The sequence below is a fragment of the Eucyclogobius newberryi genome, unplaced genomic scaffold, assembly GCF_026437365.1.
Source record: "Eucyclogobius newberryi isolate DKJ021-1_F unplaced genomic scaffold, fEucNew1.0.hap1 SCAF_22, whole genome shotgun sequence".
Classification (NCBI taxonomy): Eukaryota; Metazoa; Chordata; class Actinopteri; order Gobiiformes; family Gobiidae; genus Eucyclogobius; species Eucyclogobius newberryi.
Window position 1 is genome coordinate 15,698,796 of NW_027315857.1, and position 24,024 is coordinate 15,722,819.

A 24,024-nucleotide genomic window follows, 5' to 3' on the forward strand; every position below is an offset into this window, starting at 1 on the left:
AATCTCAGGAATCTCAAGCACAGGAATTCAGATTTATTGTTCATATATTCCTGTTACGGAAGGTATGACAAAGTTTATATATATGAGTATATTCACTAATGGATTTGCCTCTGTATATTAGAGGGTATGTAGGAATAATATGTTGGCTGTATACGTAATATTGACTTTTGATTTTGTGTGAGATTGTTGATGTGTGTGGTACACCTCAAACAAACATGGATGACACTTCAAGTCAAACTTTGTGTCATTAGCTTCTTTTTTTGTTTCTGACGAATGATAAACGTTTGTTACATTATAGATTTTTTCCAAAGATCAATTATTTTTTGCCAAAACAACTGTATTTTTCATTAGTCGGTAAAATACAATAGCCCCAAAACAGAACCTTGAGGTACACCTAAATCATTACATGTCAATACATAATATTGACCATTTGATTTTCTGAGGTAGCAACAGCAAATCTAATATCATAATAGGAGATGTGTGTGGTACACCTCAAACAAACATGGATGACATTTATAAATTACTCAAACCTTGTGTCATTAGCTTCTTTTTGTTTCTGCCGAATGATAAACGTTTGTTACATTATAGATTTTTTCCAAAGATCAATTATTTTTTGCCAAAACAACTGTATTTTTCATAAGTCGGTAAAATATAATAGCCCCAAAACAGAACCTTGAGGTACACCTAAATCATTGCATGTCAATATTGTGTATTATCAGTGAGTATTAACAGAAAGTAAAGCAGGGCATCTAAAGTACACCTTATGAAATACAAACGTGTGAGTGGGTGATTTGCTGTGGTGACCCCTAGTGGAAAACCTACATCTACATCACTACACATTCTTTCTGCTTGAGTTTAGCCCGCCCACATTATGTCCAAGGTATTCTACATAAAACATCTTTAGGAAATAACCTTGAATGAATGAAAACAGGAAATATGTTAATCAAACGTCCACACAATGCCTTTCTGATTCGTTCCGAAAACAAAAATGAGTCAAATTGTTGAGTAATCTGTGCTTTTCAGGAGCAGACTGGCACTAACACACCAAGGAATGTCACTGTTTATGCACTCATGAAAAGGGATGATGAACTTAAGTAGCTGACCCGACCATCAATCACGAGGAGTAATAAACAAGCAGTGCTCTTTATAATTTAATTGTCTAGTCTCTGCCAATTTTGCTTTATTTTCCCCGAGGCTGCCACTGCCCACAGAGCTCCAAAAACAGGATGTCGTCATTTGAGTTCCTTTGTGTGAGAACAGTAACGCAGGGGCCAATGTGGACAAACTGCAGTGATTAAAATACAAACAGGTTGAGTAATTACATAGGTTTAGTAATGTGTAAAAGTACTACTAGTCTGAGATATTGACTTAAAAGTGAAAGTGTAGTACGAATAAAAGTAATTGTGCTAATGGTAGATATATTTAGGAGTTGAAGTGAAGTACACATAGAAGTATTTGTGCGAATAGTAGACATATTTAGGAGATAAAGTGAAGTACACATTAACATTTCAACAGTCTTTTGTTTTTCAAAGCGGAAGGCCATAGATCCTCGTGTTATGTTTGTGTTCACATATTTCAACTCAAACTTGGCTTACTTTTGTGTCTTTAATCTAAGACGTTATTAGGAAGGAAACACCTTTAGTTGTGAACTTGCCAAAGAGCGAATTCCTACACTGCAGGATCTGTACAAAAAGAATACAACATGGTTACAAAGCATGTACAAGCTATTTCACTAAAGTATAAGTTGGAAATATATTACCGGTACATTTACGTTTTATTGAACAGTACAACTAATATTTCTGAAGGTTCAAAAGCGTTCAGAATCCTAGGTAAGCTGCCTTATTTGCCACCACAGTACTTAATAATCAAGTAAGTACAAACAAGTGTGTACCATCTATAAAACTGCAGAGGTAAATCCAATACAATTACGTACAAGAAAGTCCCTGAGGTATTTGGCGAGTAATATGCAGATTTTATTGGACACGTTGCATATTCATGATGTCGTCTGTGGCACACATACACACATAACAGTGCATCTCATCAAGTTCATGCACACTTTTATTGAACAGTTATATAAAATACTTTTTATAGTTGCAAGTGCATGCCTCATCTGCCAACAGTTTCCGCAGTTAAATTACAAAAAGCAAGGCTTCATGTCGTGTAGTGAATTACTTGGGCACTTAAGCAGTTCTTAAAAAAGATCTAAGTATTTTTTTTTTTCTTGTTTAAAGTACGGAGCAGTATCAAACTTGTAACTGATATACAAAGCAGATTTCCAAATAATAACAGGACATTTCGGTGGCACGATTTTACAAAACAGAACAAAAGATGTGGTTGTAGTTTCCAAACCTGTTATATGGACACAGCTAACAGCTAATCATGCATTTTTGAGTTCCACATGTAATCACACAACCTCACAAGAATTGTCAAACATGCGTATTTGGACTGTGCATTGACAAGCGCCTGTTAAAAATACAATTCCCTCATCCGTCTTTAGATAATGAAATGCTTCAATTACAAAAAGAAGGCGTAGAGCGTCTTGGTGGTCGTTGTTTAAAGTACGCAGGATACAGTTCCAGTATATGTTCACTAAAGCGCAGTTCAAAACAGGCCTCCACAGCCAAACTCTTCCAGATTTTCTATTTCTGTCCATTGATTTTTATAAAACATGCATAGGCAGACACTCTATTATTATTGTAATATTTTTTACACAATATAGGTTCTCTATTTTTACTTTGTTCGCAATACTTAAAAAGAGAGAAATTAACACTCAGTTCCAGCAAGCCACAATAAATCTACCCCCCCCTCCCGTTCGAAAAAGACAAAAATAAACATATTTGCAAATGATAGATAGGTAAATGTAAATTCCAGTTAAGAAACTCAAGAAAATAGGTATTCATTATCGAGTTATTTAGCCATTGTACAGAAAAATCAGGTCAAAGCACACACCAAAAGAACCTGAGGTAAGCAAGAATATGTACAAAACCATAAAACGATCCATCGTTTGGCATTTCGACAACATTGCAACATTCTTTTTAAGACTGCCTAAATCATTTCAGAGCCATTTTATAAGAGTAGCAAAAAAAGTTATCAATAAATAGTCCTTATTTAGTTTGTACACCCTTATGTTAAAAACATGATCTCATGTGTCCTCTTAGTGCTGTATTTTGTAAACGTACAATAGTTAGTAAGAACAACTTTCCTTTTGTTGTACATGGGTCTTTGAAGAAACGTAAGAATGAGCATTAACATGGTACTCTCTCTGTCTCTGTCTAACATACTGTGAGTGGCCCCGCCCTACGGCCTGACAACAACCAATGAACCGGGGAGAACTTAGAGATGGACTAAACTAAGATTGAAGGCATATCCAGGGCAGTGAGGCGGCCCCCTGGAGGCGGGGCGGCTCACTGGAGGCGGCTCAGCGGAGGCGGCTCACTGGAGGCGGCTCACTGGAGGCGGCTCACTGGATGCTGCTGCTGACGCTCGTGCTGCCTTTGGGCTCCGTGCCGTTGGTCTCTGACGACAGGGCCTTGTTGAGGGAGTTGAGGCTGGCGTCTGACGGCAGGGCGTCCCGGCGCGGGGGCATCCTCTCATTGATCCGGTCCAAACCTTTGGCCTCCGCAAAGCTCGTGATCTTGTGTTGTGGAGAGAAGCCCTTGATGGCTGTTGACACGTGAGAGAGAGAGAGAGAGGCGATTCATGTTGAAACCATCAGTCTTACTTTTGGGCTTAGGATTGACAATGAGGGAAACTGTATTTTTTGTAGAAAGTAACAACAGCACCTAAAACATACCTTTGGCTGGTCTCTAGAGAGTTTATGCCCTAAAAAGATTCCACAGATCCACAACCCTCACCTTGAAAGACCTTCTAAACATTTTATTTTATATTTTTGTTTAAAATTACCCATTTTAAAATTAAACTGATTTCAATTTATTGTTTTCACTAAAGTGATTAAAAGGTTTGTTTACTCCCAGGGCCGTCTGAAGGTATTTGAAGGCCCTTCTCACATAAAATGAGTATTGAATTAATCCCGAGCTAAAATTACATCCAATATAACAATATATCAGGTAAAAACAAGTTGTTTTAATTCAAACTGAAAGCTAAGACTGTTCAGTACTATTTTAACAGGATGCAGCCCTTACGTTAAGAGGGCCTGACAATAATTGCATACCTTTTACTTATTATAAAAAATATAGAATTAAATTGAACTCAGTTGTTTGGACAAAGCAACATCAGAATATATCATCAAAGTAACACTGTAAAATATGAAACTATTTACTGTATATTAACACTACTACTACTACTACACACATAGACTACCTAATGAACCAACTACACAGGGGTGGACTCCCCTCTACTGTCTACCATGGGCCCCGGCCTTAGGGTGTGCAGGTCTGCAGCGTGCACCGCTTAGAGCATCTTCCAATGAAATACTTTAGCGCTTTCAATCTTATACAGTTCTTTTTTTTGAAGTGCAAGGCCTGTGGCACAAGCCCTGCAGACCCCCAGGTACCGTGGGCAGAGTACATCACAGATTACTGAGCCAAAAGAGGAAGAGGAGGATGAATAATTAGGAACACACTAAGACAGAGGGGACACCAGAGAAGCCCACCAAGACATTCACTTCCACAGAGGACTGGACTGAGCCCACAGACACACACTGCACCGGTGCTAACACTGTGATGTCTGCTGGAGCATGCAGCAAGGGGCAAGGGGGGCTGATGGGTAATCGGAGCCGGGTCCCATTTACCGGGCCGGAGTGTATAGAAACAGAGGTATATAGAGCGATGGGAGGGATTGATTGGAGGGTAAATTGGGATTGTGTTGCTGCATAGCACGGTCAGACACAGGTTATTAGCAGCTCACAGGAACACGACACAGCAGGTCCACATGGAGAAGCAGACTCCTCTATGGGGCTGGAGAGGAAGTACTGGACACTTCATGTAAATAGCAGCTGCCATGCCGCTATTTAGCTCGCAGTTGAGCTTGTTCTTGCGCTACCGGAGGCAATGGACGTCGAATTGTCTAGGGGAAGCGGTCGTGAATTAGTTTTTTCGCTACCAATTTGAGAGGTCTACGGTAAAGTGGAGGTCAAAATACTGCAACAACAATGCACAACTGCTTCTGTCATTTTCAAAGGGGAAACGCGACTTTTGGTTTCGTAGCAAGAGAGCTGCGCGGAGTGAGAGCGGCGCAGGAGGCACGGTTACCACGGTTACCACAAGACAATCAGATTTGTACGTGTAGAAAATTAAGATTTAAATGTATGCAATAATAAATGACACAAATAATACAAATACATTTTATTTGAATATTTACGATCCAATAATTTTTCACAATTGATCAAAATCATGAAAAAAATATCACCTGCATTTTTACATTTAATATCCAAGAATGTAAAATAATCCTGACATAAACTGGTCTAATAGATCCATGGTCTAAACCTGTGCCCCGTGCGCGCCTTCACTCGAAACGCAACGCGACTGCTCCGGCTGTCGAATGCGCGCCAAGAAATCCTTCCCCTTTAAAACAGATGTGAGCAGAAGGTTCTGCCCTGCACGTACTTACTGGTCCTCCGCTCAAACTAAAGCCACGTATCCAAACACCCAACACACTCTACTCAAGCACCAGCGAGATGGATGGAAAGGACCCGGTGGAGCGCCCCCTGTCTATTGCTATGGGAAGCAACAGAAGAGGGTGGCCAGACCCATTTACCTTTTTCAGCCTCAATAGCTTCAATAGTAGCTGAAGGAGAAGAAGAGGGGGGTTGCAGAACGAATGAGAGAGAGTGAGCACGTGTTTCATTTTTTTGGTCCCAATGAGCAGCAAAAGACAGCCAACGCCCACAACAACAAGTCAACAAAAGTCAAGTCCACACGGTTATGACGAGGTGTGTTAGTGGACGAGGGGGACGAGGAGAGGATGGGATGAGGTTTGTGTGGGAAATGTGTCGGACCGCAGCTGCCAATGAGGGAGAAAAGTCAAGGTGGCGGACGGAGAGACAGGGAGACGGAGCCACACGAAAAGACAGAAAGTACAGTATGAAGTGTTTTATAGACACGTAAAAGCAGGAGAGCGGGTGGATTCACCAGTTTATCATGAAGAAATGAATCAGGGAAAAAGTACACATGTTATTAAATATTTTTGTGTTAAAAATATTTAGATTTGGATGAGCAGAAGGTGAAATAAACAGCATATTTATGGTTACAATAATATAAGTAACAATAAATGCATGAGGAAATCGTATCATTAGTTGATTTCAAAGTTACTTTGGCTCAAGTAGTCTGAAAAAGTCTAAAGACTGCCTTTTCAAAAGTGTACATGACATGAAAGACTTTTGGAGTTATGATGGGGTTGAGAAGATAGAGTTATGTAAAAAAAATAAAATCACAAAATAATGAGGAAAAACCTTTGGTCTAAATATGACCTCAGTTGAGAATCACACATTTGGATATTTGCTTTGGATTTTTTTTTTTAATCTACAAATTTAAAAACGCTTCCAATTCTTCCTCGCAATGTCTCGTCAAATATCAGTCGTCAAGTGTGAACTTCAACATGGGAGAGTAAACTATACTCTTTATTGGAAAGCAAAAAACACAACATCAAAATACTTGCACAGCTGGATTATACCTGCAGTTTCTGGGAGAGAGGAGAAAGAAAAACATAGAACATTTGAGAAAAACACGACAGGAATGGCATTATCGGAGTGAAGCATGTCAGAAGGGACATCTGCACTGACTGTAGAGTGTAATCTAAATATCATCATCGTGTCTATGGTAACGGGAGCTTTTCTGCCGAGCGAGGGACGCGTCGTTCTGAACTGACTATCGCCGAGGATCCGCGTCGTAGTTGCAGCGACGATCTTACCGTTCTCTATTTTCTCCTTCCCTCCGGACAGCACTCCGCTCGGTAACATGCCCGTGGGGGTCAGGCCCTTCAGGGTCAGCACGCTCTCGCTCTCCTCTCTGCAACGAAAACCACACGGGATCATCCCAAATGTGCACGTCGACACGCTCATGCTACGGGCGATTTACTGTGTCTGATGATTCCCAGTCATCCGTGTGGTCACAACGCTGTAAAGTGCAGTGGATCAATGAAATGTGCACTTTTTAAAATGCGAAAACCTGCTTTGTCTGTAAATGTACTTCATCAAGACGGTCTCAAGCAACAATTTGGATATTTTTTTCTGGATTAGGGATGTCACGATATCAAGTTTGAGTGTTAGTATCAGTAATAGTAAAACGATTATTAGCGATTATTGAGACTGTGACTTAAAACAACAGTGAAATCCTACATTTTCTTTCATTCCTGTGGTCTGTTTGTGAGATTTAACTTTCTGAATGACAAAATAACAGCCAGATAAAAAAACATTCTTTACATTTAGGTCGACTTTTTGGACTATATCTAAACAAAAAAGACTTAATTTTGCATTTAAAATCACGATTACGATGATATTGTGACTTGACGTCCCTAAACTGGATCAAATTGAGTAAAATTCTTATCTTCACACGCTAGTTAGTTACAGCCCTTTACTGTGTGTACAACTCCACAAGAATGCTTCAAGAATACTATGGAATATTTAAAAAAACTATGTATTTCAATTAAAAAACTACTACTGTGTCTTACTTCCTTTAGCCTTTTTTTCCACAGTTAATCAAGTGTGTACCACTTCTTTGTTGTTGAAATGTTCATTGTGGATTGTGTATTTAGTTGTACACATAATGCAAGTGTGTGATGAGTAAGTTATTCATTAAAATGTGCTGCACACTTTGAGGTACTTCGGGACGTCCTGTGTGAGCGTACCTGAGCACGGAGAATACCCTGGCCATCTTCCCAATGGCGCGGATCTTGTTGCGGATGACCTCCTTCCGGGCCGAAGCCGTGGCACCTGGAGGGGTCAAAGGTCAGCACGGTCAGACAAACACGCTTCTGGGCTGGGGGGGAAGTGTCGGCCGTAAATTTCTGAATTTCTCAACCGGGCCGGGGGAAATCGTTGACTTCTAACTTCCAAGACGCAATGTAATATCTTGGGGTGAATTTAGAGACCGAAATGATTCCAATCTCACGTTTTTAGTCAGAAATGTGCTAAATGTGCCTTTAAATGTCTTGTTGAGGTTCAGGTTTTGCATTAAAAGTGAAGCATTTTGACGATCTTTTTACAGTGAATCGCTTCCAAACATATTTAATCTTCTATATTTAATTATATTTAATCTTCTTAATTAATTGTCCGGCTCTCTTTCAAATGTAGATTCACACATCACTGCAACAAATCCCAGCATTCCTTGCGCTCATGCTGCCTCTGCTCAGATGTGGACGGGATTTCCTTCAGAGTGGAACTTATTATTATTATGATTATGATTATTTTGAGAGTCTTTTTGGAAAATGAGTGAAGTATGAAGCAGAAGAATTAGAATGAGATTGAGGTGATGGAAGGACAGAAGTTAGATGAGCGTTATTATTATTATTATTATGATTTTTTAGCTATGACAGTCACAGTGCAGGGAATTATTATCAGTGTGTCTATTAATATTAGTTACGGACATTTTAGTGTCACAATGATTAGTGACAAAGTAAAATGTCTCATTCTATAAGTCAAATAGATTCCTCTTGTGACCAGCTTAATGACATGAAACCTTCTGAAATAAAAGTCAAGTTAATAAATTACTAATAGATTTATAATAATAATAATGATAATAATAGTAATGATAATAATAGTAATAATAATAATAATAATAATAGTATAAGTAAACAATTCAGGTTTACTTTTTTTTTGAGAAAATAGATTGATCTGAAATAACTTCTATATTTTTAGTGTGTACAATTATATTATGGCCTCAATAATCATGATTATCGATTCACTGAATAATCTTGACATTCCGAAATGAGTGAGGTCAAGATTATTCAGGTAATCAATAATCCTGATAGTTAAGGTCACATGTAATACTAGAAAATATCATAATTGTGGCATTTCTATTGTTTTTTTAAATGCAACTAATGCACTTTGAATAATTTAGTTTGAGAATTTCTACTCAAATAATTACGTTTGACTTATTTTGCAACAATTTTACTTCCCACAACAGTTTTCAGGATTATTTACGTCTAAAGATTCTGTCAACGTACAAGTCAAGTATACAGTAAAAATGTACCAGTATGTACACGCCGTGTTCAATACACATTAGATCATTCTAAATAATAATAGGCTTTGATTATTATCATTTTTTTCAACTAAACTAAATAATGAGCATTGACAACCACCATCTTCTCCATCTAATTCCTCTTTCCTGTGAACTACATTTTAACAAATACTATGGCTAACGTTATATTTCATCTGTTCAAACTCGAGTCATTTCTCATGCTCAGACGCCCTGCGATGTACACACAAACGTTTGAACGTAGCAGAAAGTGTAGATCCAGAGTTAAATCCAACATAAAAAGCGTGGATAAAAGGCATTAGTGAGACGGAGAGGGAGGAGCAGGCATCGCCACATCCAGCTAAACACTATCCTTGTACATGCCACTGATTCTCTAGAGTCTGTACCTTTTTTAGGGGGATATATTAGCTGTCCTTCTCATGAAAACACCCCCAGAGGAAGAAGAAGAAGACGAAGAAGAAGAAGAAGAAGAGGAAGAAGAAGAGAGGACAGACAGATCAGTGATGGCTGCAGAGCGACAGAGGAGGCAACACAAAGAAGCACCACAGCAGTGAAAGGGACAGTTAAAAAACACAAATGGCTTGAACTTAAAAGTCTGGAAAACAGAGAGAAAAACAAAAATAGAAGTTAGATGAAGCAGAACCGAGGAAGTGATCGCATATGGACTGGAACGGTGAGGAACGAAACATGTGAATGGCATCTTTGAAATGAAGGAGAAAGTGCAATAAAAGGTAGAAAAGAGTCAAACAGAAACAGAGGTGGAAAGTAGCAGTAAATGAGACTCTTATTTGATCTTCTTTGGTGCTATTGTGAGTGGAATCAACAGTAGTAGAAGTAGATGTTGCAGTAGGTTTTGGGTATAACAATAGAAGTACAGAAGTAGTTGAGGTAAGTAGTTGTTTTAGTAGTGTACATGTCCTGCTTTAACGTTAGCTGGTTCTGTCCCAGCAAACAACAAACTAGAGCTAGAAATGAGAACTGTGCTACTGTGTGTGTTGTTTGATTTCCTCTGGGTACTAATATTAGATAAAGAAACAAATATTTATTTGGGTAAATGGTGTTTACCCAAATAAGGATTACACTTTGAGATAGTGGTACTAGCAGAAGGAGTAGTTCAGGAAGGATTCTAAACTTCAAATTCCATTCAAATACTTCTTACCATGTGAAATTACGAACGGGACAATAGTAGTAGTAGTAGTAGTAGTAGTAGTAGTAGTAGTAGTAGTAGTAGTAGTAGTAGGGGTGGGCAATATTTTGAAAAAAAGATGCAACAGATTTGAATATCGAGAATATTGTTTATAGTTTTAGACATTTTGCAATTGTCTGATAATTAAAACCTCAATTCATAAGTTTGAGCACATTTCTGCTTGACATAATATCCTCTGTCTATTGTTATCAAGATAATAATACAATAAATAAATAAATAATAGAGATACATTTTTGTCAATATGGCCCCACCCCTAAGTAATAGTAGAATTTAAAGCTGTGTAAATAATCACATTTATTTCATTACTCCAATAAATCAAAAAAATATGTTGGAAGTAATTGTTTGAAATAATTGCGATTTCAATTCATCCTAATTAGAATTGTTTGCCACATTGACCAGCCGTAATAAAAAAGTAGAAGTAGTGATAACAGTCACGACAACTTGCAGTAGTAGCAATATTAGTCGTAGAAGTTATAGACACACAAGTTGTAGTAGTAAAAGTAGTAGCAGAAGTAGTAAATAGATTTGAAATTGTCGATAATAAAGCCACAGAGGTGAGTGTACTTCAGCAGAGGTTGTGATAGTAACAGTGGGATATTTGTGTTTAGTTTGTGTACTGGTTAAAACAGTACTTTATTTGACATGTATTCAAATATGTATAGTTCATAGTACTTTGAAAAAGGTCACGAGAGCGCGAGAGGAGAGCGATTCTGAACTAATGTGACCGCGGCTGTTATTTTTCCGGGGATTGTCATCTTTCGGTGTTTGTTTAAAGAGTTCCCGAGACTCCGCCCCTCCGCGCTGGTCCCAGAGTGCATCGCATCAGACAAAGAAGAGGAGAGGATGAGGTCACTTCCTGTTTGGGGGTCGAAAGGTGAGGTCGCAGAACGTTAGACAGGACTTGTACAAAGCAACTGTTATGCAAATGTGTGAGAAAAGTATGAAGTGTGCGTTAATGAAGCTGTAAGTTAAACATACAGAAAAGATAAAGAGCTTTGTGTTTGGTGAAGGCCGCCCTCTGCTGGATAAGAACGGCACTGCTGCTGAATGTGTCTTACCGTCCAGCTCCTCTTCGGTCGTGAGTTCATCGTTGGAACAGATGCTCAACACGTTCACGAGCATTTCAGTCACTACAAAATAAAAATAAGGATTAGCGTATTTAAAAAAAAAAATATTAGCATTTGAATTTTTTTATATAGATTTTTTGCAATTTTTTAAAGTTTAAAACATACAGCAAGAGAGCAAAATTAGGAATAATAATAATTTAAAAAATTTGCAAAAACAAATCTACAAACAAAAGAAAAAATAAGGATAAGCGCATTAAAAAAATTAAAATATTAGCATTTTTATTTTTTTTATATAGATTTTTTGCAATTTTATAAAGTTTAAAACATACAGCAAGAGAGCACAATTAGGAATAATAATAATAATTTAAAAAAATATGCAAAAAGAAATCCAAAAACAAAAGAAAAAATGAGGATAAGCGCATTAAAAAAAAAAAAAATAGCATTTTGATTTTTTTATATATCCATCCATCCATTTTCTACCGCTTGTTATATATTTTTTGCAATTTTTTAAAGTTTAAAACATACAACGAGAAAGCAAAATTAGGAATAATAATATAAAAAAAATGCAAAAAGAAATCTACAAACAAAAGAAACACAATCATGAAAACTATTAATAAAAATAATACATTTAGGATTATGGTGAGCTCAAAATTAGACATTGGAGAATACAATTGGACGGCATTTATTATTAAGACATTTTGTTTTTTATGTTAAGCAATATATTATTTTTGTTTGTTTGTTTCATCTCTACAGTAAATTATGAAAGATCTTCTTAGAAAATACTAATACTAATAGTTATTGTTAAAATCATAAAAATTGTACCTTGGCTGAATTGTTTAGACTTTGCGTACACATTTTGTTACCTTTACACACAAAAAACAAAATGGCATTGCTTTAGATTTCCAACTCAACATTGCAGGTTTAAATGATTGAATAGTGAGCTAATCATCTAAACATAGAAGAAAATCACTACTTCCTCATATACTTGATATTCTAACACATTCAGCCAATTCCGACACGTCCTTTATTCACATTTTGAACCCCGTGGCTGATAAATGTTTAGGTTTTCTTGAGGCAAACGCATTTCCATTATCGAGCGGCGTAGGTGAGCGCTCATCAGTATTCCGCGGTCAAATGGTGGGTGTATAAACGTTACCCTTTTCTCCGACAAAAGGCAGGGACCAGGTGAACACGTCCATGAAGTTGGGGAGCCAGTACGGGTGAGGCGAGCAGTTGAACTGTCGGATGTTCATCACGTTGTTCTCGTACTTGAGCACGGCCGCTGTGGGGGAGAGAGGCACGTTTACAGGTGGGATCTCACGCTACAAGTATAATGTGAACACGCATCGCCCCGAGGAGTCATTTGTACGGGACGGAGAGCAGAGGGTCAATAGAAAACACAATTTCAACACATTTAAAGGCATAAAAAAGGAATAAAATAGTGACAATACGGTCCAGGTTAGATAATAGACCATTCAGCTGTAAGTATTACTATGGTCTGATATAAAAACAAGTCAAAACAATGTACTTTTGATCAAAATATACTGTGATTTAAGTGGTTTCAATGTCATCCATCCCCATCTCTTTGTTACTGAATACCATACATTTTAAATTTAATGATTTTATTCAAATTAAACCACATCAAACTATAATCACGACAACCTTTACTATTACTGATACTAATAGGCCAGGCTAATCAGTACAAATACTTCTGTTACATGTACTACTGCCACTAACAAATATAGACTATGTACTTCTACTACAGCGAATGCAATTACTAATGCATTTTCCATGGCTATTTTGGTATTTTTCTAATACAACACTAATTAAGTACTAATAAGCACAGTGAAGAAAAAAAACAAGACCAGAGAGAAAACGAGAGAAAACAGATATAAAATAAAAAATCCAGCAGATTATAAATAATATGAAGTACTAATTAACTGAATGACAGACATGGATATTTTGTCTTAGGTTTTATTAATTGTCATTGTTGTTTTGCATGTTTGATTTATTATATTACTAATATTATTTAATTATCATTAAAACAACAAGAAGAAGAAGATTCAATGATATTATTACTACTGCAATAGCTGCTACTTCTACTTCTACTAGTTCTACTCCAGCAGTTACACACTACATCTGCAGCACTGATATGAGGCCGGAGAATATAAAAACCATGATTAAAGCTCAGAAAAGATCAATTTCCTGATAAAAACTATTCGAAACCAAGCAGCAAATGTCCTCACTCACACCTCATCATTTGATCGTGCATAAAACAACGCTTCCAATATATTTCCTGTCGGTGTCAAATTCATTTTCAAGCATTAGAGTCGAGCTGCTCCGCGGGCCGCCTACACCTTGTTCTGTTCTACCAGGCATTTCCTAACACACTCCACATATACAGGGCCAGTCCGCTGTGTTTTGGGTCTTTTTTAAACACCTGAAGGCCAAAACAACACAGAAAAGAGTGGAGATATACTTGTAAGTTTCATTTCCTTAGCAGAGTATTGAACCAGAGCCTAAAGGAGCGTTCTGTACGTGTTTTAATGCTGTGAAAAGATTAACATGGAGCAAATTAAGAGCTGTGCGTTTTAAAAACTCCCAGAAGCTTTAGCCGTTTACCTTGGCTTGTTCATATTAATTGGCTTTGTGTACATTTAGTTTGTTTTAAATGGGTGAAGTTAGTATATCTGCAAATGTGTCTATGAAAATAAAGCAATGATGGTGAAGGTTTGAGGCGAAGGTAAAAGCAGTTTGAGATGAAATAATGGACATTTAAGTCATTTAAATTAATTAGTTTATTTTTGTTGTCTTTGTCTCTCTTGATGTAAAACATGTCAAAGTGAAAACTGAATGTGGTTAAGACATTGCAGATTTGACGTGTTACTGTAATAGACAATTTTAGAAGTATAAAACATTTAGCTTTAACAAAAAAAAGAACAGAACTCTTCAATTTGGACTTTTAGTAGTGCATCGGTTTGATTTATTTTAAGTTCTAAACACATCTAGGTGTAATAATAACCCAAATAATGAAATATTACTCGCTGAACTAACACAATCAATAAGAATTTAACTATTACATGCATTTAAGAGCATGGTTATATTGGTACAGCATGGATTATACCAAAGACAAACTACAACCTTTGTCATTTTCTAATCTTACACTTGCCCAAAGTTGAGTTGCTTTTGAATATTATGCTTTTCTAATTTGTTTTCTACATCAGTCTCTACAAAACCTGCAAAAAGCATTCATTTTGCGCTAAATATCATGATAATTTGCATGACTGACGCAGCAGTTTGAATGAAAATGTTAATAAATACAGAGTACCGGGGGAAATAAAAAAGAAAACCAACAATATACTCCATCAACTTAATAATACAATGGCTGAATTAACACTTCAAACCTGCAGCGCCAACAAAAAGAGCTGCAATTTGTAGAGAGCAAATACAATAATCTATGGTTGTTTTTCCTCTGAGTATGGATCGGCCCGCGGACTCTGTCGTTTGCAGGACTGAACACATGGCTCAGCGTTTGGGCCGACGCACTTCTCATCACAACCAACAAACGGGCCATTACTCAAAGAGGAGGGAGGGAGGCTTCGGGCGCCGGGCAACAGTTGGGACAAGTCTATCCAAATGATGTCTGTCTGTGTCTGTAAAGTACATGGAACAGCCCGTAACATACTTCGTGGAGAAAAGCGTTCCACAATTATGAATGAAGATGAACACAAGCTCTACATACGACAATCCATCCACCAGCACAGGAAATATAGACAAGACTGACTAAGATGTTAAACCAATGGAGATTTTAAGAATCAAAGAATTAAATACTATAACCATGTTTTTCCCTGCAACTTTTTAAACAAATTTGACTCTTATTTATTAACAACAATGAACTACACTAGACTGACTTAATACTTCACAACAACAACATTTTTTTTGAATCTTTTGCCCATTCAAAACATAGACACAAAAGATATCATATTTTGTTTTAAATTGTTAATATCTAAGTGCAATTTTTTTATGACTCTACTGCCGCGTAATGAGAAGTCCGGGATTCATTTGTGTCACCAACAGAAACATTGACAGCGTTTGAAAGGGCTAACATTGAGATTTATTCTTGTTCACCTTCTCAAAAGCTAAAGTCCCACTCTTTTTACTTTAGTTAGCTAACGTTTCACGGATAAACAGACCTTCTTTTTACACAAATGTATTGCTGTTATGAAAGAAAACCTCTAAATATAGTAAAGTTGAGTCATAAAACACAAACGTTTAAACTAAATGAACCAATCAGCAGATTTTTGGTGCAAAAGTCCGGCAGCAGTGTTCATGTGCATTTTTTACCTCAGAGGTCATTCCTGATAATAATAAACATGATTCACTCACACAATTATTGAAGTATGCTTATAATATCCATGGAGACGTGTGCGTGTGCTGCTGTGCTGTGCAGTAGCCTTGTGTGTATAAAAGGGTCATGTAAAAATCATTGAGAAATACGAGAGAAATAAATAAAATCAGATTCAGATACTTCCAGTTGGATCTGTATCACCGATTTAAAAATGTTATAAATGTCATCACAATCACAGATACAAATGGTTCAAGCACACGTCTTTGAAAAGTTCAGCTCTGTCAGTTTTGATCGCACACACTTTCCGTTAATGCCTGTTACTTTTACGTGTAACTAAAACAAATAGTCCCAAAAATACACAAATACAACTCATCCATCATCCTTGGCCTTTTCTTGGAGCTACAATGAAAGCTGCCCTTCTTCGTGACCACATGTTGGCAGCGCTCTATAGTAACAGGCATCCAAAACACTGACCACAACATGCCAGATCTGACCTCCACCGTGATTAAGACTACGCCAGTGCAACGCGAATATATTTAGATGTGGGGACAAAGAAAGAGGACACCGCGGGCTGCCGCTGGATCGCCACCAGGGGGGGATTTTCCTCGGTCGGGAATAGCAAGTCATCACACTTGGCATCCCGAACGGCTCTGGACCCGGGGCCTCGACGCAAATCAGGTCAGGCGACTTCCTGCTGCGTCGGGCTGGACTCGGCATGTGTCAGTGTGAGTGATGTGGCTGACGCTAAAGCTAATATAATCAAGAACGTCACTCGCTCACTTTTCTGACATGTGCTATTTTTACACAAACCGGAATAGAAAAGTGTTAAGAAATGCACTTAAACATAGCTATCAAGAGAAAGTTAATATTTATGTATCTTAAAGTAAAATGTCATACTAGATTTTGAGTCTCGATAGATTTTGAAACCATAATTATAATTAAAACACCTTTTTATACAATTTAATGACATTTTAACACATAATATTACCGTAGTTTCTTCTAAAATCACATGGTCTCAGTCTTGCGAGTTCCAATACAGATACAATCCTAAAACTATTAAAGAAAAGGTCCAGCTTTGACCTTATATTGCATTTCTTTGTTTAAAAATAAATCAATCAATTTTTTCAATTTTTTTTTGTTTTTTACATCCAAATACAAAAAAAAATCAGCTAGTTAATACTTTTTTTGTTTGTTTTTGTTTTGTTATATTCCCTACATGTCATCTTGTTTTTAAATTAAATTCTACATCTTTTTTGTCATTACTGGTATCACAAGACAATAATAGTGCACATTATAAAAACATATATTTACTTGTTTCCACATACTGTACAATGGAAGCACAAAACAATTACTCTTGGTATAATACATGCTGTTGTTCTTCCTAATATGAATATGTGCGATTGAGCGGTGCGCTGTGATGTGGCGGCGGTGGGTGTTTGTGAGTGCGCGTTGGCGTGTGCAGAAGCCGGGGCAGTGTGGGTAGTCGTTGCATAAACATCACAGAGTTCATAAACAGGCCGCAGGCACTTGAGAGAACGCAGCCGTGGATTGGGAGCCCGGGGGAGGAGGGAGGAGGGGAGGGAGGAGGCGAGGGAGGAGGCGAGGGGAGGAGTGGAGGAGCAGGTTAGGTCCCCGCTGTAAAACCAAATAGGATTCCCTTTAAAGGAACACCCGGCCGCCCCGTGCGTCCTAAACATAACACTTGTGGTGAGCTGGAAAGCACAATACTACCGCTACTACAGAGGGAAACAAACACATGGGAATCATAGCACTCTAGTGAAATACTCGAAATACTACTTGATTTCAACTCAAACCTCTACTTTAAATGATACATATGAGATAAAACGGACTTATATGCAGTATTAACCAGGTTATAATGCTGTTCCCTCAGGATTACTTTGCGCAAAGTTGTATTTTGCATGTTTGTGTCCTACATTACTACATTATCCTGCGTTCAAAGCTGCTCCTGTTTTCACCTAACCCCCGTCCCCGACCACCGCTCTGCACTCACTTGCATTATTTAAAAAACAGACACCAAATTAGAAGGTTATAATAATGTTACAAAGCCATTTTTCAACAATAGAAACACACAAAAGAGGTGAAATGCCACTATAAACTATATATATAACATAATGACCTATGTATGTTATAATTGAATCCCAAATACCCCATAAAAGGAATAATAATGTCTACTTTAACTACTACTGGTATGACCTAACCTATTTCTGTTACAAATACAGTGCATACTACAATAACATAACGACTGACTATTAACTTTTATCTTTCTTTTTTCTTTTATTTCACCACCAATAACATTCCCGCAACCAGCAATGCTACGTAAACAGTCGTGATTACATACTATACATAAATCCAATGTTGGGAATGAGGTCATTTTCCACACAGTAGCCATTAGCAACGGTGCAGTACCAAAAAATCCGGTTTCTCCTCTGAAAACCGAGCTCCACTTTGCGCGTCCGCCACTAGGGGTCTCCATCACTCTGACGGTGGCTGCAGCAGGGCTAGCTGAGGCCACCACCACATCCTGCTGGCATGGTAACACAGATCTGAGGTGGCCGACGCCCATCTCATGCATTATTCATGAGGGAGTGCCTGTAGATGGTTTCCCCTGTACACCCCCCCTCTCTCTGTCTCTCTCTCTCTGTCTGTGTATGATTAGGGGGGTATTCCCAGTGTCCTGTGTTAAGTGCTGAGTGCATATCTGTCCTCAAGGTCTCATGCATCAGGTTCCAGTGGGTTAGTATTCCACACCACACACGCTACATTTAGTCCTGCTACTGTTTCATACGGGGACATGGGGGAATATAGAAGCCGTAGATACATCGCAGATCCCAGATTTGGAGACATTCTTTTGGATTGGAGGAATCAGACGATCATACAAACCGGGCGCGTGATAAGCTAGCACTCAAAAGATAATTGCGAAGTGAAATGAGTATGTATTGTTTATTTACGGTCTCAATAGCAGGGAATGGGCGGGCGATGAGCCAGTTGTCTTGATTTAAAACAAGTGCTTTGAAGGCTATTCTGAGATGACAAAGATACTGGCAGATGGTGTGGTTATATTATCAAAGACACCTTCATCCATATGATCTCGGATTTGTGGATATGTGTTTTTCCAGTTTCTTTCTTCTTGTTTATTGCCCGTTTACTTCAGAGAGTATTTTCTTAAATGATGACCTTTAGAAAGAAATGAAAAATTGGTTCTTGTTCTTGTGTCGTATGATCAAATATACATGCGTATATCCGATACGTATCACTTTAAAAATATATATAAATAATCTAAAACCTAAAAATGGCATGTCATCTTAATAACAAACTAAACTTTGTCTCCCATCCCACACAGCAATCTTCAAAAGGATCGATTCAAAGTTAGTAATTGGCACAAAACTCTTCTTTTTCCTCTTGTTCGGTCTTAATTCTACCCTGTAATAAAAGTTTCCCCTGCTTCTTGTTTACAGGGAACCCCAGAGCTGGCCCGCATGAGAGCAGATGGGTGGGCATCTGCAGTCCTGGGACACTTTTCTCCTTGGCTCCGCACGCTTCATGAGAGGACGGGGGCGGGGGGCCGTCCTGCTATTTTTCCCAGTGACAAGGCCAGCAGCCAATCAGACCACTCCCTTTCCCCCTGCACTTGAAATGGACACTCGAGAACCAATCGGGGGGAAAACATACGAGAGTTCTTGTCGTGTACTAATCATTGCAACGTTGTACAACAGTTATACCGTTAAAGGCATTGCTTTGTTGCAGTGCTACGCTCAAAAAACGACATACTATGCTCCTTTGCTAGCCTTCTATACAGACAACATTCAAAACTGTTGTATCTAGGTATAGTATTGCGTTGCCTGGGATGTTATGTAGTTGCCAAGATACAGATCAGACCTGCGAACAGTAGGAATACATGTTTTTTAATGCGCTTTTATAAATACAAAAACACCACAACTGAATACGTGTAAAGAAGGATAAGCTATAGTAAATAATACCATGTTGTTTTACAAAAAAATAGCAGTTAATAAGACACATAAGGCAGCAAGTAAACACATCGTAGTCAAAGTGGATGTATTAGAAGCAGGAAAAATAGGTAGAGAATGAAAAATACTCAAATGAATGTCTTGGCTTGGCAACAGGAAAAGATAATGAGCAGAACTGCAGCTGCTTTGACTGATAAGTGCAGTCATTACAGAGCAAGCGAGCTCTACTGCGTTCCATAGGGCCGTAAATCCACTGAATTAAGTTGGACGAAAAGACTGCGACATCTAAATCAGCCTGTGTGCCAGCTAGCCTTTATGCTAACCGCAGCGCTAGAACCATTAGGATGCAGTTGGTCAATAACGATGCAGTAGAATATTCCACTGATACAAAACCACGAGCGATGGCCAAAGAGCGTGACTGCCAGCTCCTCTGTCTTGTGCTGCGTTCAATCCACTCCACACTCCAGTCAACTCTAAGATCTTTAATCCAAAAACATCAGACAAAGGATGATGTTGTTTGGATTCAAGTTTTAGGCTTTAATCTTAACTAGTTCATCAACAGTTTACGCTTTTGTTGGCTTGACCTTTGCGAAAAGCTTCCCCTGGTAATTCATGTAGTCTGAAAAAGAATTTAAAATAAAGAAAAAAATAAAACAGTAGTTAATATCCATGATTACAAATAATAACAAATTACTTTTTGGTAACACTTTAAAATAAGGTTTCTTAGTAAACCATTTATAAAGCGTTAATAAGGACTAGTTATTTGTTTATTATCACTTATACAATTACTTTCATTTGTAAACGGCTTATAAAACCTTAGAAATGTTAGCGATTAACTAAAAGCGGATGTGTGTTAATAAACCATGAACAAACATCAATAAGCTGCTTATTAAACTGTAACAACCAATTGAATGTGATAGATGAACAACAAAATAACTAGTGCTTTTCAATAAATTATAAAGTGTCTGATAAGGAACGATATTATAAAACATTAACAAGTTTTTTGATCAAAGATGTGTATGCAATGTGCAATATTGTAATAAACTTTAATCCACACAACAACAACAACAACAACAACAACAATTGTTTAAAATCCTTTCCTCAGATCTCTCTAAATACATTTCTCAAACCACATTTGTTACAAGAGAACTAAAACAATAAAAACAGAGAGTTAAATGAAATTGTAAAACCAGCTGCTGTTGTATTGCATTCTTTTTTACCGCTGCTGTTCAGTATCTTCCACTTTCCTTTTCTGTCCCAGACAAAAGAGTTCCGGGGCGCAGACTGACAGCACGTCACGGAGACAAGGCTAGAATTGATAGCCACAAGTTTGCCTGGTGTCTCGTCCAACCTCAAGCACAAACGCTCTTCTTGCATGGCTTTTTTTTTTCATGTTTATTTTGGCCAACTCCCCGAACCGGATTGATGGATTTCGCCGATGCTCCGCCCTCCCCCTTTTCGAGATTTATGTGACCGTTGGATCGGCCATCAATCACCGGGCACGCTCAGTGCAGAGCCAGGCCCAGGCAAAAAAGGGCCAATTCATTACATAGACTTCAAACCACACCCACATGAGTTATTAGAATGGCATCGATTGGACTCGTTAGCGGCGTGCATTTATTTTCATCGATGAAGGCAAATATATAGATCGAGAATCACGTAATGAGCATAAATTCGGTTTCAGATAAAGGCTATGGGCAGTGAATATGAACGAATGTCGTGTCATGAACAAAACAAATGACTAGGCTTCAAACAGGCATTTTTTAGTCAAGCTCGTGGTAAAGTTGTTGCGTGTTCGGTGTTCAGACTTGTCATTGATGGGCAATTTTTAAATATATGGTTCTGAAGGTTCCTACTTCACTGCGATTGGCTGAAACCACTTGTCACTCACTCAGGAACATAATGAAGACTCAACTCAACGTAGAAGTAGGTGGGGACGAGTGTTTGTGTTTGAGAGCTACAGTAAACAGGGATGAGAACGTATGTGGATGCTAAAAAGAGGAAATACATAACATCCTTCTCTCAGTTAAGGGGTAAATGCTCTCCAAAGTGCGTCACAAAACCCTGAATTCACTTTCTGAACAATCTAATAACATTTAGAACACGAAGAACAGAAAACTGGCATCTATTTAGGCACAAAGAGCATTTTCACACCTCACCTCTGCGAAACATTTGGGTTGCTTTTTCAAATGTCATAATCAGAAGTTGCTAAATCTGTGAAATCAGAAGTGACAATGAGACGGAGTGTAGCTGGAGGGGAGGCTCTCAGCAGTAGGTGAGTGTGATTTTCAAATCTTGACACATGAAAAACAGATTTGGAGGAAAATGCGGCTTTTGAAGCAGACAGTGACTGATGGGACTGAGGGAACGCGCTCTTCTGCAGAAAAGATAAAGCACCCACACTTTCAATGTTGTCTCCAGTATAATGGTTATTACAGCGAGTGCACAACCTCTCTGGAGGAGGGTCCGTCACCTGCACTCACTTTGACTACTAATGTTCCACAGAATGACATTAAACGTGTACATTTCCACAGCGCCAAACAATTACAGCTCCATGGAGATGGGCGTCTGGTGGACCCCGTACTAGACAAGTAGTCCTCCTTTAAATTGGAATTAAACAACAACTTTAGTGTAGCTGATGGAGCAAAAAGAAGATTCAATAAAACTATTCCAAGTGTTCAATCTTGTTTCTTTTCAATCTTTTAGTTTTAAATCACCATCTCCTTATTCATTTGTCAAACTTTTATCTAAATTCTGTTTGCTATCAAAACAAAAACAACTAAAAGTGGATGATAAATAACTTTCTCCAGCTGAACTCAGACAAGACTGAAATAATCGTCTTTGACCCACAGAAACAAAAAGTGTTAGCGGTCACCTCCAGAGTCTCGCTCTAAAACCAACAAATCAAGTTAGAAATCTGGGGGTAATAATGGACTCAGACTTGAACTTTAACAGCCACATCAAATCTATAACATCAGCAGCTTTTTACCATCTAAAAAACATTGCCAAAATCAAAAATATATAGTGTCTAAACCAGATTTGGAGAGACTTATCCATGCGTTTGTCTCCAGTAGATTAGACTACTGTAACAGCCTCCTGCTGGTGCCAGAGTCAGGACTAAACATGGACCGCCCTCCTGCTGGTGCCAGAGTCAGGACTAAACATGGACCGGCCTCCTGCTGGTGCCAGAGTCAGGACTAAACATGGACCGGCCTCCTGCTGGTGCCAGAGTCAGGACTAAACATGGACCGGCCTCCTGCTGGTGCCAGAGTCAGGACTAAACATGGACCGGCCTCCTGCTGGTGCCAGAGTCAGGACTAAACATGGACCGGCCTCCTGCTGGTGCCAGAGTCAGGACTAAACATGGACCGGCCTCCTGCTGGTGCCAGAGTCAGGACTAAACATGGACCGGCCTCCTGCTGGTGCCAGAGACAGGACTAAACATGGACCGGCCTCCTGCAGGTGCCAGAGTCAGGACTAAACATGGACCGGCCTCCTGTTGGTGCCAGAGTCAGGACTAAACATGGACCGGCCTCCTGCTGGTGCCAGAGTCAGGACTAAACATGGGCCGGCCTCCTGCTGGTGCCAGAGTCAGGACTAAACATGGACCGGCCTCCTGCTGGTGCCAGAGTCAGGACTAAACATGGACCGGCCTTCTGCTGGTGCCAGAGTCAGGACTAAACATGGACCGGCCTCCTGCTGGTGCCAGAGTCAGGACTAAACATGGACCGGCCTCCTGCTGGTGCCAGAGTCAGGACTAAACAGGGGGAATCAGGAACAGTCTTCCTTAAGATGTGAGACAGGCTTCTACTCTGACAATTAAAATTTGATTTAATTTGAATTTTTCTCTTATATATCTTTATCTGTGTACAAATTGTGCTCTACAAATAAACTTGCCTTGCATAATTAAATGGTGTTACTGAACTTTCTGCATGCACTGAGAAATGGAGACTGTCAAATTCTATTTGATACTAAATATAGTACCTAAACTGGATAAATTACATGGTAGCATTATTACCATAGTTAAAAGTATCAAAATCGAGTGCCAGGTTTGTGACAACACTATTGGGGACAAACATCAAAAGAAGACATGACAATATGCTTTCTATCTCAAAATCTAACACTACACTGGCCATATATCTGTAGTATCATGTAATATAATGTAATATAATAGCAATAGCAGTAGAAATAAATACCAGCACATATAACCTCTGTTATATCACTGTGGCGTTTCATCAGAAGACACTTTCACACAGCAGATCCA

The 24,024-nt window shown here is 38.6% G+C and overlaps 1 protein-coding gene across 4 annotated transcripts in view; it reads right to left on the bottom strand.

Moving 5' to 3' along the window:
- Positions 1 to 2,040: 2,040 nt before the first annotated feature.
- The window catches only part of LOC140371761 (protein phosphatase 3 catalytic subunit alpha), a 101,660-nt gene continuing 79,676 nt past the window's right edge, over positions 2,041 to 24,024 (bottom strand). The window contains exons 9-16 of one of the 4 annotated variants that reach the window (XM_072458969.1): positions 12,583 to 12,708; positions 11,418 to 11,489; positions 9,539 to 9,565; positions 7,804 to 7,888; positions 6,868 to 6,965; positions 5,716 to 5,745; positions 3,456 to 3,663; positions 2,041 to 3,399 (exon numbers count right to left, since the gene is read on the bottom strand). In XM_072458969.1, coding sequence (XP_072315070.1) covers positions 3,461 to 3,663; positions 5,716 to 5,745; positions 6,868 to 6,965; positions 7,804 to 7,888; positions 9,539 to 9,565; positions 11,418 to 11,489; positions 12,583 to 12,708 — 641 coding nt within the window. In that variant the 3' untranslated portion in view covers positions 2,041 to 3,399; positions 3,456 to 3,460. The remainder of the gene's footprint in view (positions 3,400 to 3,455; positions 3,664 to 5,715; positions 5,746 to 6,867; positions 6,966 to 7,803; positions 7,889 to 9,538; positions 9,566 to 11,417; positions 11,490 to 12,582; positions 12,709 to 24,024) is intronic. The other 3 variants (XM_072458970.1, XM_072458971.1, XM_072458972.1) reach the window with 3 other exon arrangements.